General features: G+C 37.8%; 1 protein-coding gene across 1 annotated transcript; it reads right to left on the reverse strand.

Annotated features, from left to right (window-relative positions):
• Positions 1-3,889: 3,889 nt before the first annotated feature.
• On the reverse strand, positions 3,890-12,844 carry rprd1b (regulation of nuclear pre-mRNA domain containing 1B). The gene is made up of 8 exons (XM_033970195.2): positions 12,797-12,844; positions 12,313-12,522; positions 11,088-11,217; positions 10,389-10,522; positions 9,776-9,894; positions 9,111-9,237; positions 8,191-8,366; positions 3,890-7,115 (listed from the first exon to the last, which is right to left on the reverse strand). Exons 2-8 carry the CDS (start codon positions 12,461-12,463, stop codon positions 6,966-6,968), a joined length of 987 nt encoding a protein of 328 aa, XP_033826086.1. The 5' UTR covers positions 12,464-12,522; positions 12,797-12,844; the 3' UTR covers positions 3,890-6,965.
• Positions 12,845-18,388: the final 5,544 nt, after the last annotated feature.

The following is an 18,388-nucleotide window of genomic DNA, read 5'->3' on the forward strand; positions in this document are numbered from 1 at the left end:
GTCTCAGGTTTTTGGTCCAAATGAGCTCAGATTTCACATGCCACATCCAGACAAGTGGGTTTTCAGAAGTTATCCACGTTTTCTCCAAATTCCACACAGTTCGCCCGTACGCCGCCATCGAAATACGTCTTCGTTTCCTGTTTTTTCGATGTCCTCTCACTACCACAGGCATTGCCCTACAGAGCTCACATTCACATCACACGTGTGATGTGAGGGTATTAATAGAATGCACTATTAATTGTTATCTAAATGAACACTATAGCGCCCCCTACAGTATTGGTAAAATACACAACTTTGTCCGATTGGCATGACACTTGGGGAGATAATTGGGGGCATTAAACGGGTCAAAAAAGTCCATTACACCATACCTGTATTATGTACGTGGTTGCCGGTGCAAAGACACAGACCCCTATCATATAGAGTCAGAGCCACACAGCTCAGGGCCACACTGCATATTAACATTGTTCTTCGTTTTTCCGCCAAAACAATCGCATTTTTCACCCCCTGAACATTCACGAAAAGTCTCACATGGGGGTATAGAATCGACCGGCTCGGTGAAAAATTTCATAAAATTGGTGTCGGGAAAATGTTCCATGCCCCCTGACTCGACGGCGCCACCTAAAATTTCACCCCTATGGGAAAGGAGCCTGGTTTATTTTGGAAAACACACACAAAAATCAAAACAGTGATAGAGAATGGGGGGACAAGTATAAATATGAATTGAAGCACTGCTCTATGACAGACAGGAAGTCGGCCAATTTGGATCAAAAATTCGCCACTTCATTCGCAGCGTGTTTTCAAAACGCTACTAGTCTCAGGTTTTTGGTCAAAATGAGCTCAGATTTCACATGCCACATCCAGACACATGGGTTTTCAGAAGTTATCCACGTTTTCTCCGAATTCCACACGGTTCGCCCGTACGCCGCCACCGAAATACGCCTTCATTTCCTGTTTTTTCAATGTCTTCTCACGACCACAGGCATTGCCCTACAGAGCTCACATTCACATCACATATGCAAGATTGGGGCATGAATGGAATGCAATATTCATTTTAATCAAAATTAACACTATAGCGCCCCCTACAATAGGGGTGAATCGCCAACATTATCGGATTCCTTCGAAATTCAGGGAATAAATCGGTGGCATCAGAAGAAACAAAAAATTACATTATGGCCATGGGTTATTTTCCACTGTTGGCCACCAGGGGCGCAATGAATTGAAAAGAAATTGGCACTTGGCACTTTGACTTGCATGTCTATGAATTATACCTACTCTTAGGTTTTTCATCCGAATTACATCAAACTCCACATACAGCATGTACATATGTCGATTGTCAATAATCATCCACATTTTGGGGATATTCTTTATGGTTCATGAGTAGGATGCCCTCAAAATATGACTTCGTCATTGGATTTAAATTCCTACACGACTTTTCCTTAAGTGCAAATGAAACCTATCTAGTCCTAGGTTTTTCATCCAAATTACCTCAAACTCCACATACAGCATGTACACATGATTATTGTCAATAATCATCCACATTTTGGGTATATTCTTTCTGGTTTATGCACAGCACACTGTCAAAATATGACTGCTTTCCTGCATATTTGATTCACTCTCACAGACACATGGATCAGACTAAAAAGCTCAAATTCTAATCACTGATGCGGATTAAAACTGTGAATAGAGAACCATAATAAACATGTGGCCAGTGACCTCCATAGCGCCCCCTACTGTACAGGTAAAAAACTCAACTTTGTCCGATTGGCATGAAAGTTGGTGAGATCATTGTGGACCTCAAAAGAGGCAAAAAAGTCCATTACACCATACCTGTATTGTGCACGAGGTTGCCGGTTCAATGCCGTGGACCTCCATTATAATGTGTTGGTCACACATATTTATATAGAAACTGTGTGAAGGGGGGCGGATTGCGGCCGTGGGGTGGCCGGGTGGGGAAAATGGTGCGTGGGGGCAGTGGCCAGCCCCGGGCGGTTGCATGGGGGGGCGGTCGCATGGGGGGCGAGGGCCATCATCGCCGCTTGCGGCTTTAATTATTTTTGTTTTTAGAAATCAATTAAGAACTAATGTGCTAATAAATCACATCAAAGATGAACCCTTTAGGCTCCTGTTTCTTTCATATTTTGTGTATGAGTTCAATTTAAACAAAAAAGGAAGACAAACTGCTAGATGTAAATTATCTAATAATGTCTCTATCTGATCTTTAATAAAACTGTCTTCTATAAAAACTACAGCTATTGGAAACAGACCAAAAGAAGGAAATAGACTTAGCAGTCCTGAACATGTCGACCCCAGTACAGACTATAACCAGTATTTATGTGAGTGAAGTTTGTTTATTTCTCTTTTAACAACATGGATTTGAACTTTTAAAACATAGTCTATTTGCTACTTAATAATGCATTTGATTTGTACAGCACTCTGTGATAGAAATTTAAGTATAGTCATGTTGTGTATTTAAAAGTCATTTGATCTGTGTCAGTCTGCCAGACCCAGACCAGACATTAACATGTGTGAAGCTCTGTCTCCATCCCACAGGAAACTCGCTGTTGTTCTACCTGTCTAAGTGTGAAAGTTCATTATCATATGGGTGTGAAACAAAAGTCACTCTGCTTTGAAATGTATGTAGCATTGTCATTCTGGTATAAAATAGTCAGAGCTCAGATGCTCAGGGTGGCTGGTGGGTGGGTCGTTGGGTTGTTGAGACTTGGACTTAGAGGGAGAGGGGAAATGGGGGAGAGGCCGGGAGGCTCTCAGTCTGTGGCCAGGGCAGGCCTGGGCCCTGTCCTGTCTGTATCTGCTGTAACAAACAATAAACCTTTTTTCCTGGATTGCAAAACTCACCAAGCTGATGCTTGCAATGGATTACTTTTCATCTACAACTGTAATTTTTCCACAACAACTCAAAGATGCTTTACATTATATTATTCACTCACAACCTCTGACCTCTGGTGCTGGTAATGAAAGAGACTGACATAAGCAACACACAAACACACACACACACACACACACACACACAGACACACACAGTATTCCCAGTGATCTCCGTCCTTCTAACCAGGCCCATCGTTGCTTAGTTTCTTAGATCTCAAGGTGGTATGCTCTATAATGATAATCAGTATTACTCTTACTGTTACATGACATTTTTAACCCTACATGCATGTCACAGATTGTTTTTGTTTTGAGAAATTACAACTAAGCACAGAGTAGTGGGCGGAGACAGGGGCTAAATGAAAACAGCTTTTCTGAGTACTCAGAGCTCAAGCACAGGATTATACAGCATTACTCAAACATGTGTCAATCACAACATCATTTTGAGTAAACTAAAGAGGAGCCACCATTATAATGGTTTAAAGTTCATAAAAGCCACTGTGGGGTGACAGTGGCTCAGTGGTTAGAGTGTTGGTCCCCCAACCTGAAGGTTGGAGGATCAAGTCCCCCTTAGGCAAGACAGGTCGGAGGGGCTTCTGTCAGTCTCCCCAGGGCAGCTGTGGCTATGAATAATGACTGTAGTGTAGTGCTTTGACAAGCCTGTAAAGTGCATTGTAAGTATAAAAGTGAATTTACATATGTCACCTTTTAAAACTATAATTAAATATAATGAATATGAGGCATTGGTATTCATTTTCACCAACATCATAACACACGTAACTATGTGATATTGAATACTCGTGACTGTATATTCACCAGCATTAGCCTACTTAGTCTGTTTGTTAAGTTTGAATGATTCTGTGAGGAATTACAGTGCATATTTATCATGTAGAAATATAGTAGTTAATAGTATAATATAATTGAAAAAACAGTAGAAACCTGATAAAGTCTGAGAGCCACAGTTCTAAACGTAACCTTATACCAATACCAATATAATGAGCAAAATCAGGAGACATATTTTTATGTTTATTCATAACAGAAACATAGGGAAACAATTTTGTAAACAGCACCATTCCCACAGTGTAAAAGCATTTAAATGGGTAAAAACAGGAATTCTCCATCAAAACTCAGGTTAATATCGGGCTTGGTTTTATTGATGCATTTCACACCATAAAACTTCAGATTTTAAACAAATTGTTCTTTTCAAGACATTTTCAATGCGCTTTCAAAACTTTTTTTTTTTTTTTTTTTACATAACTGGATGTAGGTAGTAGCACAACATAATTTGCACAAGTCAGAACCAAGTCGCATACAGTTTTTCAGTCATTCTTGGCTGGTAAAAAAAATGCAATGAGTGAATAGTAATTGGATTTCAAAAATAAAACAGAAGGGACCTGCTGACCTGCATGGAGGGCATCTGGTTTAAAATATATCATATCATATCATAACACACATGAGCGACATCTGTACTTTAGTGCCAACAGTAAGCCACTTTAAGGACAGACATGTACCTTTATCCTTGATCCAAAATAATACAGTATCTGTATACAAGTCTGTATTCTGAAAATGTTGATCTTATGAACATTTCCAAAACTGCAACAATTATTTGGACAGTTTCTCTAAAGGTACAGTAACTTAAAACTATACTTTGGAACATTCTCCATGGAAATTGAAGCTTTATGCTACATTGTGTAAGAACACTTCCATGGAAACGAGCAGGTGAAGATCTTCCCCGGACCAAATAAGGTTATGGAGATAGAGCATGCTCACTTTAAGGACACGTGTTTTTCTACAATTTTCAATGCAATAAAAACACAGCCAAAATGAAAAGAAATTTGTCCTTTTTTTAAGTCTATTTTTTGTCCAAAAAAGTTACACCATGTGTTTAAGGTCCAAACTACATGGAAATTTGTTCAGCAAAAAATCCCATATTTTTGTTGGTGACAAAAATCCAATTTTCTTATAATTTGTAATGATTTGACAGTGATTCATCACAACAGTAACTGAAGGCTGACAAATATTAGTTTAATCTGAATAGTTGTTGCAGGCCAGAAAATGTTTTATTTTGTAAATTTTTGACATGTGCCCAATAAAAACACATGAAATCACAACTAAATGTCTCTTTAGATAGTCTATTTTTTTTAGCAAAGTTTAGAATGAAAACCAAAACCACAAATGCACATGATGCACAACGTAATAATGGCTGACAACTTAAAACATGTCAAGAACATACAACTTCTGTCCATTTAAAATGTAGTAACCACAATTAAATAAAATAAAAAAGGAAACTCTTATGTTTAAACCAACTATTCCCCACAATCGTCTCTGTAATTGTGATTTCACTCTAAATATTTTAGTGACATTTTTGTCCAACACAAAATATATATATTTTAAAGAATTTGGGTCTTTTTTGGAGTTTACTTTATTATATTTAAAGGCGCACTATGTTACTTTTCTGGCAGTGGTTCAGCGACCTGCATGACACAACAGAAATGCGTTGCTTGGAATGTTTCACAGTACGACATTGGTGGAAAATCATCATCCGATATGATATTAGAAAAAAACAAATAAAAATATGTATTAGCTGATACTAATACTGGGACCAACATATCATCTATCTCCTTTGTGCGGATGGGCAAGTTTAATGCCATACTGTGTAACTTTCTAGGTAAAACAAAATCTCCAAGGAGTCAAGCAGATGGCATACCTTTACACAGAAGTTACACAGTGCACCTTTAAAATGCACAAAATGATTACAAGAGGTTATGCACTGATGGTTTTATTTGCGCAACAGACAACATGCCTTTTCCTTTTTTTCGGCCAAATTTTCGTCCATGGAGCTGGGGTTTTTTGTTTAGGTCAAATTATCTTTATATGGCAAAATGGAAACTGAAAGTAGTTTATCTGCTGTATTTACTATGCTAAGTTTAGCTACGCTTGTTAGCTTAGGGGAGATAAAGGACTTCAACTTGCCCAACACAGACTGAGAAACATGATATTTAAGGAGAGACTCCCAAAAAAACCTGAACATTGAGATGTTGTCTGCATTACCTCCGTCTGTGTTTTTCAAACTCTAGAGTGTGATGATGTCATACTCTCAGATGGGAGCAGGGGCCTGTTTTTCTTATTGTTTGTACTTTTTGATTGCACTTTTCCATGAAACAACCAACAATAAATGCACAAATGTTGAATAGGATCATTTCAATTGGTGACTAGACCCAAGAACTCAGTGTAACACAACTCAATTCTGCATTTTAACAATAATTATTTTAGCTGCCCCATCTGTATTCAATATTATTGGCTTATAGAACATTGTGATGTGATCTGAAACCCAGCAATATTGATACTTTGCAACTGACATCATCACCATTCCCTGGGAGTGTGATGCTAACTGAAAGCACTACTCTGTTAAAAGCTGTTACTCAAGTTTGACTTAATCTGAGCTTTATTTTAACACAATCTGACCACGCAGAGTTGGCTTGGTTGGAACAGGTGAGCTGATTTTGTGCTGCTCAGACAATCTTGAAATCTTTTGTATCTGTGTTTGCTAATATGTCCATTTTATCACCATGGTAACTGCTGAACATTCCGTCAAAAGAGATACATGTAAAACACCCCCAGCCTGAGGTCACAGCAAAGTATTAATTGGCAGGTATTTCCATAGTGGCCATTATCACGTTATCAATTTCTACTCACTCTTACTCAACACAAACAGCTGAAGACTGAAATCTCAAAAATCAATCGTATTCACAGTGTAACTTAACCCTCTGTTTATGACACACGCTCCATATATTTTTCGTCGTAATCCTAATCCATCTACTCCCTACCTTCCATTCCTAGCTTCCATATTTAAAACTACATAAAATCATTCTGGACTGTTCTCTCCGGAGCTGGTGGAGTGAATCCTTGACCACTGGGTGAGAGGAATAAGCCAGGCTACAAAAGTCTCTGTCACTTTCCTTCTTGTGTGCAGGCTCTGACCACAAGGGGGCATATGTGAGTCCAGTAGAGGTTGGGTCTCTGTAGAAGAAGACTAGAGCAGTAGTTTTTGTTGCGTTCTGGAGGTTGGTGGCTCTTGCTCCTCAGTCGGTGGAGAAGAGGTCCCCTGCGGAGGGTAGAGGAGCCAGCCCCCCGGTCACATTGGGCAGCAGGGAGAGGTCGGGCAGGCTCTGGATGTGGGACTTGAGCTCCTTTCGAACCTGGGTCACCCGTGCTAGCTTCTGTTTGTACTCCTGTAACATAGAAACAGAGGAGGAGGATTAAAGAGGAGACAGACTCTGTCGCTCTCTATCCAAACAATATTAACCAAAGACCAGGCATGTTTATTTGGATTGATACTTTGCAGCTGATGTTGTCAACATTGTCCTGAGGGAGTGAAGCTAAATTGAGGCACTGCTCCGTCTGATGCTCTGTTGCTCAAGTTTGACTTAAATATGAGCTTTGTTTTAGCACAATCTGTATATAAACGAACTGACTTAATTAAAGCTACAATAGGTGAGCTGATTTGTACCGTTAAACATGTACCTCTCAAATCACATTAGACCAAAGTCACAAGCGAGTTAGAATTAGTCAACTGTTTTTCAGTTAGTCCCTCTCATCTTTTTTGATAAAAATATAACACCTAAATGGGAAAATGAATGTTTATACTGATCACAGGCTTACAAAAATGTGTTGTTTAAGTCATTAAAGAAAAGTTTAAAAGTTTAAAGATGTGGAGAATCCTGCTTCATCATCTTGGAAATGTACTTCAGTCTGGTTTCTCAGTCTGTGATGATGTGGTTGGATTGAATTATGGGATAATAAGCAATGTAACTGATTAGATATAATGTTGATATTCAATATTATAATGAAAAAATTGTCTTGAAATAATCACTCATTATTCTGGCATTTAGCAAATGCCAGAAAAAGTTTGGCTGATTTCATGTCAGACAGCGAGGGAAAATTTGTCTTTTTATAAAGTGTTATTTAGAAAAGGTCATGTTTGAATGTTCCCTTGTAATGCAAGTGGAAATGAAAAATATCTAAAATAATGAAGCATTTCCTGCCACTACTGTACATTTTAAATTTGATCAAATGAGGGAGAATAAATACAAACTGAGACATAAACATCAGAGCGAAGATAAATTACAGCAACATGAATTTATATATTATTTGATTTGAATTAAAATAATATTAAATCAGGAAAAAGGAAGTTGAGATTGTACTACTTTTCAAGAAATAAATGTATTTAAAAAGTTGCTCAAATAAATATAAGTGATTAGTGCCATCTGTGCTCATACTGAATACTATGTGCAAGTACAGTAGTACCTCAAGCTTCTTCTCACGTTCAGACAGCGCCTCCTTCTGGCTGTGAATGTACTCTGTGAGCATTCGGGCCAATTGCCTGCGGTCCTCCAGCTCTGCAGCCAGACGCCCGTTATACTCAGCCAGGAGCAGACAGGCTTCATCTACTGTTTTAGACAGGTGATCTGCGGCCTCCTTATCTGCAACAGGGGGGAGAATGGTAAGCCTGTCACGATATTTACTTATCTTTCAATGCACAGATGGAAGACAGACGGAACAATACATTTTCAGGGTCAATATTTATTGTGGAAACTTTTTCTTTGTACTGGTGAGGAGTTTTTTGATATTTGTTCATACTATGATGTAATTTGAGCTGTAGAAGGGTGAATACTCAACATCTACAGCTCATTCTAGATACAAACCATGTTTGTATATTGTAAGTTTAAAATAGTCATGTGTGTATTATTCACTTGTGTATCTTAAAGTGTTTCCTTTTCGTTTCTCTATGCATATTAGTTTTCCATTTATTATTTGTGTTCATCATAAACAGGTGAACGTTGCATAATAGGGTACTGCCATAGAAGCCAATTTAAAAAAAAATCATGATATAAAAGAAAATTTTCAGTAACAATATAACTGATTACATACCTAAGGGAACTTAATGGTGTCATTTAGGGTATTTGTTCTTTCCTGTTTCAAGCTAAAGCTTTAAGTAATAATTTTAAGTTATATCTAACGTCCTTTCTTTGTCATGTGCAGGGCCTTAGCTGTGGTAATTAGTCAGCCACAATGCATGAGGAAATATATTGCATCAAGAGCGATATGATGTAGCCCAGCCCTTTTGAGTATCAGTCATCTCATATTTAAGTCACAACCTTCAAACGAAGATTTGATTATAAAAGCATAATTTTTTTTAAAACTAAGTAAAAATAATGTTGTCTGACCGGTGATCTTCTCGAGCAAAGACACATCCTGGACCTCCTGAGGCAGAGAGGCGATCTTCTGACGCACAGCAGCATCTCCAGAGGCTGCGTTCTCCAGGTCCTGCAGAGCCTTCACCAGCTCCTCTGTCTGAGGTTAGACATTAGATTATATGAAAAGACTTATATAACACTCATTCATTATTAGTAGTAAATAAAAAAGACTGTACAGGTATTTGAGCAAACTTTGTCCCAGTCCTATCCAGTGCAGATATATTGTATAAGCGGCTCTTGATCAAAATGAGACCACTGTGTATTGTTTGTAAAATTGTGAAATGTGCTTATAAACTCATTGTGGTAAATAATTACAATGCTCGGAATGCATGCATCAGGTACAGTGCCTTTAAATGTATGTAAATGTATACAACTTTAAAACATTTAATTATTTGAAAAGACTGATGTAATGGTCACCCATAACTATTCCTCACATATTCTGGCAAAATATATAGTATTTAGAATACAACTCTTCCAAAAAAACTAAACAAATGTTACTTTCATTTGTTGAATGTAGCAGACCTAATACTGAGTAAAGCAGAGATAATTGCTTCACAGAGTTTCCTCAAATGTTGTCAATAAAAAAATCTAATTACAATAGCTTCAAGACATTTTAAAAGCATGTGAGCTCTTACGAGTTGAGCTGCTGTGGCATCTGTGTTTCGGGGAGACAGGTGGCTTCTGTAGTCATCATCTTCATCCTCCTCTTCCTCCTGGATCTTCTGATAGGCCCGTTTCACTGGCTTCTTCTCCTCTGTGACAACATACATTCATATTATCACTTTGTCTGTACCAGGGGAGTAGGAAGGTCATATTTGGGTGGAACATATAAAAACATTTCTGTTGCAACATAACATACATTATCATTGCAAAGATTAAGAAAGAAATGTAATCAACATTATGGCCCTAGCATCATGTAACGTCTGCCAACTGTATGTTTCCAGTAGATGTGTTGCCTGAAATGTTCCACAGTATGGCATTAAACTTAAATATGCACATGGAGACAGGTGGAGACGGGTGAAGTTATCTGTGAATCTGTGAAGAGCCGAGCCTCTTCATCGTAAGAATGCAGGTTTTTCAAGGTAATTCATACCAATAAAAACAATAATTTAAAAAATGTTAGGCAAGTTAAATGTCACGTTGGAACATTCCAGGCAAAGCAAAAACATCTCCTTGGTAGACAAGTAGGTGAAAGACCCTCCTCACCATAAACGTTACATACTGCACCTTTAAATACTTATACCTCACCTATGGGCTTGGGGCTGTTGGAGTCTTCTATGGCCAGTTTGAGCTGCTGTATAAAGTCTGGTCTGTACAGGTTTCTCTCCTTCCAGATGTTCAGAAGTCTCTCCAGGTGCTTTTTACAGCCATCGTCCCCCTGACTGGAAAAGTTAAAAGTGCATAGGACAGGTTAGCGTTTTACTTACACTCTTGCGCAACTGTCACCTAATAACCTTAAGAGTCAAAACATCTCTAAATTTCACAATAGTTATGATTAGACTAATAAAAATAAATCACAACACCTTTATTTTGTCAACTCTAGGCCTGCCATAATAACAAATTTTGAAGTTCAGTACTGCTGCAGAAAATATAGACGATAAACGATAAAAATGAAAAAATGCCTTCCTTGTGCTTTAACTGTCCCTGCATTTTCAATGGAATTTTCACTGTTGATGACATAGAGACATTATGTTTTAGAATTCAATGCTACTTTCTGTATTTTGTACACCAAATGCCACTTAACTGAAAAACTATGAAAAATATATTTCCCACAAGTACTACCCCACCAAACCAAGTCATAAATAGAAAAACACGAAAACCTGTCAGATGCACTTTAAAGTAATTTGCTTTTGCTGTCTACCTCTCTCCTCCACAACAGTTTGTGTTTTAGAATGACTGAATAATAGAAGTGTAATGATTAGTAAAGTACATTTACATAAGGTTTACCTGGCGACATGGGAGCAGGCATCAACCAGCACAGACTCAAAATCTTTGGTGAATTCTGGGCCTTTCTTTTTGCTGTTCTGGATGACGTCATTCGCCAAATAGAGAAATGTTAATTTTCGACTGGACTTAGCTGAAAAACATACAAGAAAAGCAAAAATGTTAACAACACCTAATGTATCAATCTACTACTGCTAATAAAAGGCCTGAGGCAAAACAGGCAGGTATCTATGGAAGATGGTATGTTTAGACTTAATCCTGTTTAACTGGACAATACATGTGGAACTGGCCCACACACACCACATCGAAATTGGGACTTAAGTGTGACTAATGCTGAACTAAACTTGGATTAGACTATGACAAACCAGGATTTGAACAGGAAAGTCTACACATTAGGGCATATCTTCTTCAAATATGATTTACTGTAAGACATTTTATTCCAATGCAAATTTACAACTTAAAGAATTTTACAAAAGGTGAACTGTCTTGAAACCTTTGTTGGTGAGAACATTTTAAAAATGAATTGTAACATTCTCAACACCTTATGTATCAATCTTCTATCATTTATCAAGGCCTGACCCAGTAGAGGCAGGCTATGTACAGGACTGGCCAATACATGTGGGACAACTATGACTCCTGCTTTCTGAAGCTCTATGGCTGCACTTACACACCACATTAAAACTGACACTAAACACGGAACTAAATTTGGACCATGACTAAAATAGCAGGACAAAACCAAGTCAACATTTAGGACTGGACTGAGTTCAAACTAGGGCCAAACCACAGACTCTAATTTACAGTGATCCTGATATTTTCTTGGAATAATTTTGGCTACAAATGAATAATGACTCATACTTATTTCAATGCATATTTAAGATGGTTTTGTTTTTAATTCAATTCAAAGTATTTTGCTTAAAGGGAATTCTTCTGAACTGGTATTATACTGTTATACTATTTCTGCAAGCTGACAAGAATGTTTTTGCATATGAATTGTAATGTTGTCATTGTTCACTGTTATTTATATTATGTACTACTTAAGGCTAGTTTAGCCCAGGAAAAAGTGATCAAATAATCAATTTGTTCCATGCACCAGCAGATTTTCAAAACTACATTCATTCAAACTAATAGAACTGAGACATTAGCAGCCAGGGGGGCGGTGCAAGTGCGCAAACTGCAGCAGTAGCACATGTGTAACTAACCCGCTGCCATGCCCTTCTGCTCGGCTCACCTTTCTTGAGCTCCCGGTGCCACACTTTGACGATGAGGGCTGAGTGTTTGCGGTGGTGTATGATCCACAGGGACAAAGTTTGGACACTCTGCTGCGAACTGCTCAGCTCCGACAGCTTCTTCTCCAGCGCAGACTCTGAGAAGGACGCCATGCTTCGGTCTATCTCCGCCAAAACTATCCCCAGAACCGTGAGATGTGGCCCGCTGCGACCTTAATGCGTATCAACACCCCAGAATGAAAACCAAAAAGATAACGCAATCGAGTCTAGTCGCAGATAGGTTGGATCTGGGCAGCTGTCCCTGTTTGTTTACAGCTAATGCTAGCAGCCTTTAGCTACCTCCGCTCCACTAAACCCCCCCCCCCCCCCAAATAAAAACAACTGCAATTAAAAGCAAAACGATCTCTTTCGGTTTGAGGCTAGAGTGTAAACTTTGTAATATTAGAACGCCAGAGACCAAACTTTGCCAGTGATGTCCAAACTAACCTGAATACTTATCCAAAAAATGGCAGCTCGTACTTTCACCTCGGCGTGTGCGCGTCGCTTACGTATGACGTAAGCAAAAGCGACACGGGACTCCAAGAAATCAAGTCAAAACATTAAAAAAACGGACACGGTTTGGGGTAATAAGGGAAAAAAGAGGGGGAAATGCAGAATTACAATTTGCCAACTATTTGCTATTTATTTAAAAGGTAAAAAATTTCAGCAATAATAGACAATATCTGAAATTGCACAAATAATGAAAGGGATTTGGATAGGCCTATGTACTCCATAATGTTGATTATTTGTAGGAAGATAAGATAAGATAAGATATGCCTTTATTAGTCCCACAGTGGGGAAATTCCATAATTGCACCGCACAGTTAAAGAACAGAAGGAAAATGGTACATGCAATAAAACAAGATAATAGATAAATTGATTAAAATAATAATAATTTAAAAAAGACTTAAAATATACTAAAAATAGACTCTAATATAACATTTCCATAAAGTGACTTGAGTATTGCACATAGGTGTTAACAGTGTTCATTGAAGTGTGAGTACAACATATTTTTAAAGAAAAACTCTGACACAATCACACATTGCCCAAGAAATATGTTAAAATAATGTAATCATTTCTCCAATTTTGGCAGATGGGGAGCTGCTGAAAGTAATATTGTTAAAATCAGTGCTGGAACTTAACAAAGTAAAGTAGTAAAGTACTCTACTTTAATTTTTAAATATCTGTACTTAACTTAAGTAGATTTTAGAGTGTATACTTTTTACTTTTACTTCACCGCATTTGAGAGCAGGTATCTGTACTTTCTACACCACTACATTTTTTGGACTGAAAAATAAAATATGAATCAATAAGAATCATATGATTTAAGCTATCAAAAATAAATACACAAATTTCATAAGAAAAATAGATTTGTATTGTTACTGTTGACCAAAATCTGTATTGTATTTAAATCAATATCACTACAAATAACAAATTTAAAACACTTGTGTGAAATACTTTTACTCTTTACTCTTAAAGTACATTTTTAAACAGGTACTTAAATACATTTACTTAAGTAGATTTTTTCATGTGATACTTTTACTTGAGTTACTTTTTACCTCTGTATCTTGTTAGGCATGTTCTATCAAAATGACAACTGGATTCGGTCAGTTCAAATCTCAAAAGTTTATTCCCCTGACAGTTACAATCTAATACAGTACCAGGGCCAAATGGTCTATCCCTCGAATGTGCAGCAGGCGGTCTGTCTGCCTTTCCGTGGCCCCGAAAAAAATAAAAATAAAACATGCAACATGAATATGCAAATATTATGTTGAGCAGGTTGACGCCTTGGTTCCTCCCTCCGGCCTCGTTCACCTCTCTCGAACATCCCCGACTGCACCGGTCTGTTTTTCGGCCTTGAGTCTCCTCCGGCTGCCTTATCTCCATAAGGAGTTTCTGCAAAGCACCAACTGCTTCCCATAATTCATATCACACAATGTTGCCTTTAAAGAAAGACTGTTATAATGAGTGAATAGTTTCAGTGTTAGAGTATAGTGCTTGTTAGACTATCTTCAAAAGGGTACAACACTGATGAATAGTTTCAGTGTTAGAGTATCAAACCAGTGCTCAAACTTTAGTATAAAAATAGTGCTTGTTAAACAACCTTCAAAAGGATACAATATTCAAAGGATATGAGTTCAGTATAAAAATGGTGCTTACAGGACAATATTCAAAGGATATATACATTTTTTGTGTTTATATATATATATATATATATATATATATATATATATATATATATATATATATATATATATATATATATATATATATATATATATAAAACTAATATGCATTCAGTATTTTGATATATGTATATGTGATGCAACTAAGAAGCTTTATTACTTAGCATATCCTTAAATCTGTATATTTACTTAAGTAACAAAAAATGAGTACTTCATCTACCACTGGTTAAAATGCAGATTTCTTTTGTAACATGCCAAGGGTCAGGGTCCGGTCACAAATGAAATTTGTGAATTTACTTTATCCTATGCAGGAAAGTACAACAGAGTATAAGCATCACAGTAAAAAACAAATTATGCGGGCGGTACAAGAATAAAGTTGTAAATAATAATTTACGAGAATAAAGTTGAAGCCAGAAAAAGTAATAATTTTACAAGAACAAAGTCGTAATTTTATGAGAAAGTCTTATTTTTTACGAGAATAAAGTTGTAGTCAAAGTAAAGATGTAATTTTATCCAGATTTAAGGACTGACATCAATGTGAAAATGCAGAAAAGCAAATACTGAACTAAAATATGATCAGAGTGTAAAAGAATGGCACTTATTTGAGTTAAAGACATAAGCAAAAACCCACATTTAATGGATGTAAAACTTTATAGATCCACATGTAACCGGTTCATATATATGTATAATTACACAAAATGCTGCTTTTGTCTATCACAGTTTTGTTCATACCTGGTGTTTAATTTTATGTGTAGCCTTGGTCCTCTAGCCGTTTCTTCTGTGTTTTACTTTCTTCTTTGTGTATCCTTCGCCTTGCTCCTGGTATAAATTCAGGGTTTGACTCCCGCCTTTTCCCTTTGCGAATCAGTCTTGGGAAGAGGTCAGTCATCTATTGTGATCCCAATGTTAAAGTGTCCTCTTGTAATTATCTTTACTTTTGTTTACATCTGTGGTTATATTTTATTTGTATTTAAGTTAATGTTGAGCTCCTGTGTTGTTTTGTTGTTTTTGTTTGTTCATGTGGGCAAGTGTGGGGAGATGTTGACTTTGTCCATTGTCTTCTCTCGTGTCGTGTGGGCTGGACCGACGTGTAGTGGCACATGTTCATAAAGTTTTGTACTTTTGTGGAACAGATTAAAGGTGACTGCCTCCAAAAGTTGCCTCCGTGTCTTGGGGCTCCTTAGCACCTTGCAACACAACGCAGAAGTCCACCGGTCATACACAGCTAAATACAGGAGTTTTTGGACGATTTTCACCAGTAACCTGTTCCCTTGGCTTTGAGATTTCTACCCTTCTTTACACTTTACGAGCTTGTGGAGCCCTGCGCAACCAAGCAACGGCAGTTCATATTTACACAGTGTACCTGGAACATACACGGATGCACAGTACTCCAGACCCTGTACTGGGGAACAGCGAGGACAGTATGCTGTGTCAGTTCTGCATAAAGAATTTGGGATCAGGGTCTGGAACCAGCTTCAGCTCTATGTATTAGGTGAAACTGCAGACAGTTGGAGACAGAAACAGGACAGTGCAGTAGCAATAGAGATTAGGCTACATTATAATCGGCGCGTAAAAAAAGGGCTGTCCAGTGTGCACAGGGACTGAAGTTATCTACAATGAGCACATCTTTGAACGGTGATTGTGTGCAAAGTACCCATGTTTAGAAGAACAGAGAAGCGAAGCGAAGTATGGGTAAAGATCATGCTGAGACTCCTCCACCTGTTTGAGGCTCGGAGCACAGCCTGTGTCCTGTCCATTGAGCCCCAGAGAACACCACGCTCTGCAGGCTTTTGCCAAGGAGGAGTTCGGTCACTCCAGGCCAGGGAAAGGTGGCAGCTAAACTGCGATGGTTATCTGTTCAATAACTAACAAACATATGAGACATGTAAAATACCAGCATTTCAAAGCTTGATCTCCTTTATGGGCATTTATATAAACTTTTAATTCATCCAAGTGCCACTCTTTTGCAGTCTGCGTTCACTTTAATTTGACATCAACCCCTAAATCATTAAATGTCAAGATTTGGTAATATTAATTACTATAATTTGATAATATTATGACTTTATTCTAATAAAATTATGAATTTATTCTCAAAAATGTTTGACTTTTTTGCCCCCATCATCACAGTGTACAAGCCCTAACCACCAATATCTTATGCTTTTGATCAATTTTCTTTAAAATGGTAAAATGGTTATTTGAAATGTTTTAATTTAGAATTAGTAATTAATATATACATATATACATATATATATATATATATATATATATATATATATATATATATATATATATATATATATATATATATATATATATATATATATATATATATATATATATATATATATATATATATATATATATATATATATATATATATATATATATATAAAATCTCATCCTTTTTCCACACTCGGGACCTCTACCAGAGGCCTGGGAGGTTGAGAGTTCTGCACACTATCTTTGCTGTTCCTAGTACAGCACTTTCCTGGATTTAGATGTCTGATGTTTTTCCTGGGATCTGCTGTAGCCACTCCTCCAGTTTGGGGGTCACTGCCTCGAGTGCTCCGATGACCACGGGCACCACTGACACCTTCACCTTCCAGGCCTTCTCCAGCTCTTCTTTGAGCTCCTGGTATTTCTCTAGTTTCTCATGTTTCTTTTTCCTAATGTTCCCATCACTTGGTACTACGATGTCCAGCACAACGGCTTTGCTCTGTTGTGCATTTTAACCAGTGGTAGATGAAGTACTCATTTTTTGTTACTTAGCCAAGATGCTGTGGGACTTCTGTCTGTAGAAGTCCCACAGCATCTTGGCTTGATCATTCTCCACAACTTTTAGAGGTGTTTCCCCCCTTGACCGGGGTCTCCCGTTCGTACTCTGCACAGATGTTTCTGTACAAACTGTATGAAGAAGTGGACTAAATGAGTGTGAACTCGCCCATAGTGTTCAGCTCCAGTCAAATGAAGCTTGTCGAGGCAGTGGTTACAGGACAAATTTGTAGCCTGTCTCCATAGAGACTGCAGCGCATTGTGCGCTCTGCTGAGAAGGTGATTGGCTGCAGCCTTCCATCTATACAGGACCTGTACGTCTCCAGGACTCGGGGGCGAGCAGGCCGTATAGCAGCTGACACCTCTCACCCTGGACATGGACTATTTGAGCCACTTCCCTCTGGCAGGAGGCTACGGTCCATTGGGACCAGAACCTCTCGCCATAAGAACAGTTTCTTCCCCTCTGCTGTTTGTCTCATGAACACTCTATAATATCGGCACTAAACTGGACACTTTATAACACCGGTCACTTTAATAAGCCACTTTGCACTGTTGTTCTGATGCTGCTATTGTACATATTTTTTCCCTTTAAGTATTTCATTTGATTTTTTTTAAGCATATCTTTTTAACTTTGTGCATGCTCTTATTTGTATTTGTATTTATTCAGTGTGTTTATGTTGCACTTTTTCACCGTATCAAGTTCCTAGTTTGTGAACTGTGTTCACAGACTATGGCAATAAAAGTCTTCTGATTCTGATTCTGATTCTGATTCTGATATTTGGAATTCTGACCGTGACTTTCATGGCAACCAAGAGCCAATCTGGAGCGAAGCTGTTGAAGACAACACCCCCTCCCCCCGCACTGCTGATGTGATTGACAACTTAGCAACGCTGTCAATCAAACCTGTTGCTAACGTTAGCAGGAGCAACCTCAGGGAAAGAAGGCTGCTAAGTTGTTTGTTATTAATGTTCATATCTTGAGTTAGAGACACAACAGCTAAATAAAAATACCAGAAGCACGTAGAATGGGTCAATACGAACATTTTGAGACCAAAATGACAAGCTTAACAGCAGCATTTACAA

Source organism: Periophthalmus magnuspinnatus, chromosome 7, assembly GCF_009829125.3.
Source record: "Periophthalmus magnuspinnatus isolate fPerMag1 chromosome 7, fPerMag1.2.pri, whole genome shotgun sequence".
In the NCBI taxonomy this organism is placed as follows: domain Eukaryota; kingdom Metazoa; phylum Chordata; class Actinopteri; order Gobiiformes; family Gobiidae; genus Periophthalmus; species Periophthalmus magnuspinnatus.

Coding starts and splice junctions, on each gene's coding strand:
- rprd1b (XM_033970195.2), bottom strand. CDS start 12,463: ATGGCGTCCTTCTCAGAGTCTGCGCTGGAGAAGAAGCTGTCGGAGCTG. Junction 11,218..12,312: donor GCACCGGGAGCTCAAGAAAG/GTGAGCCGAGCA, acceptor TATGTTTTTCAG/CTAAGTCCAGTCGAAAATTA. Junction 10,523..11,087: donor GCCTGCTCCCATGTCGCCAG/GTAAACCTTATG, acceptor TAACTTTTCCAG/TCAGGGGGACGATGGCTGTA.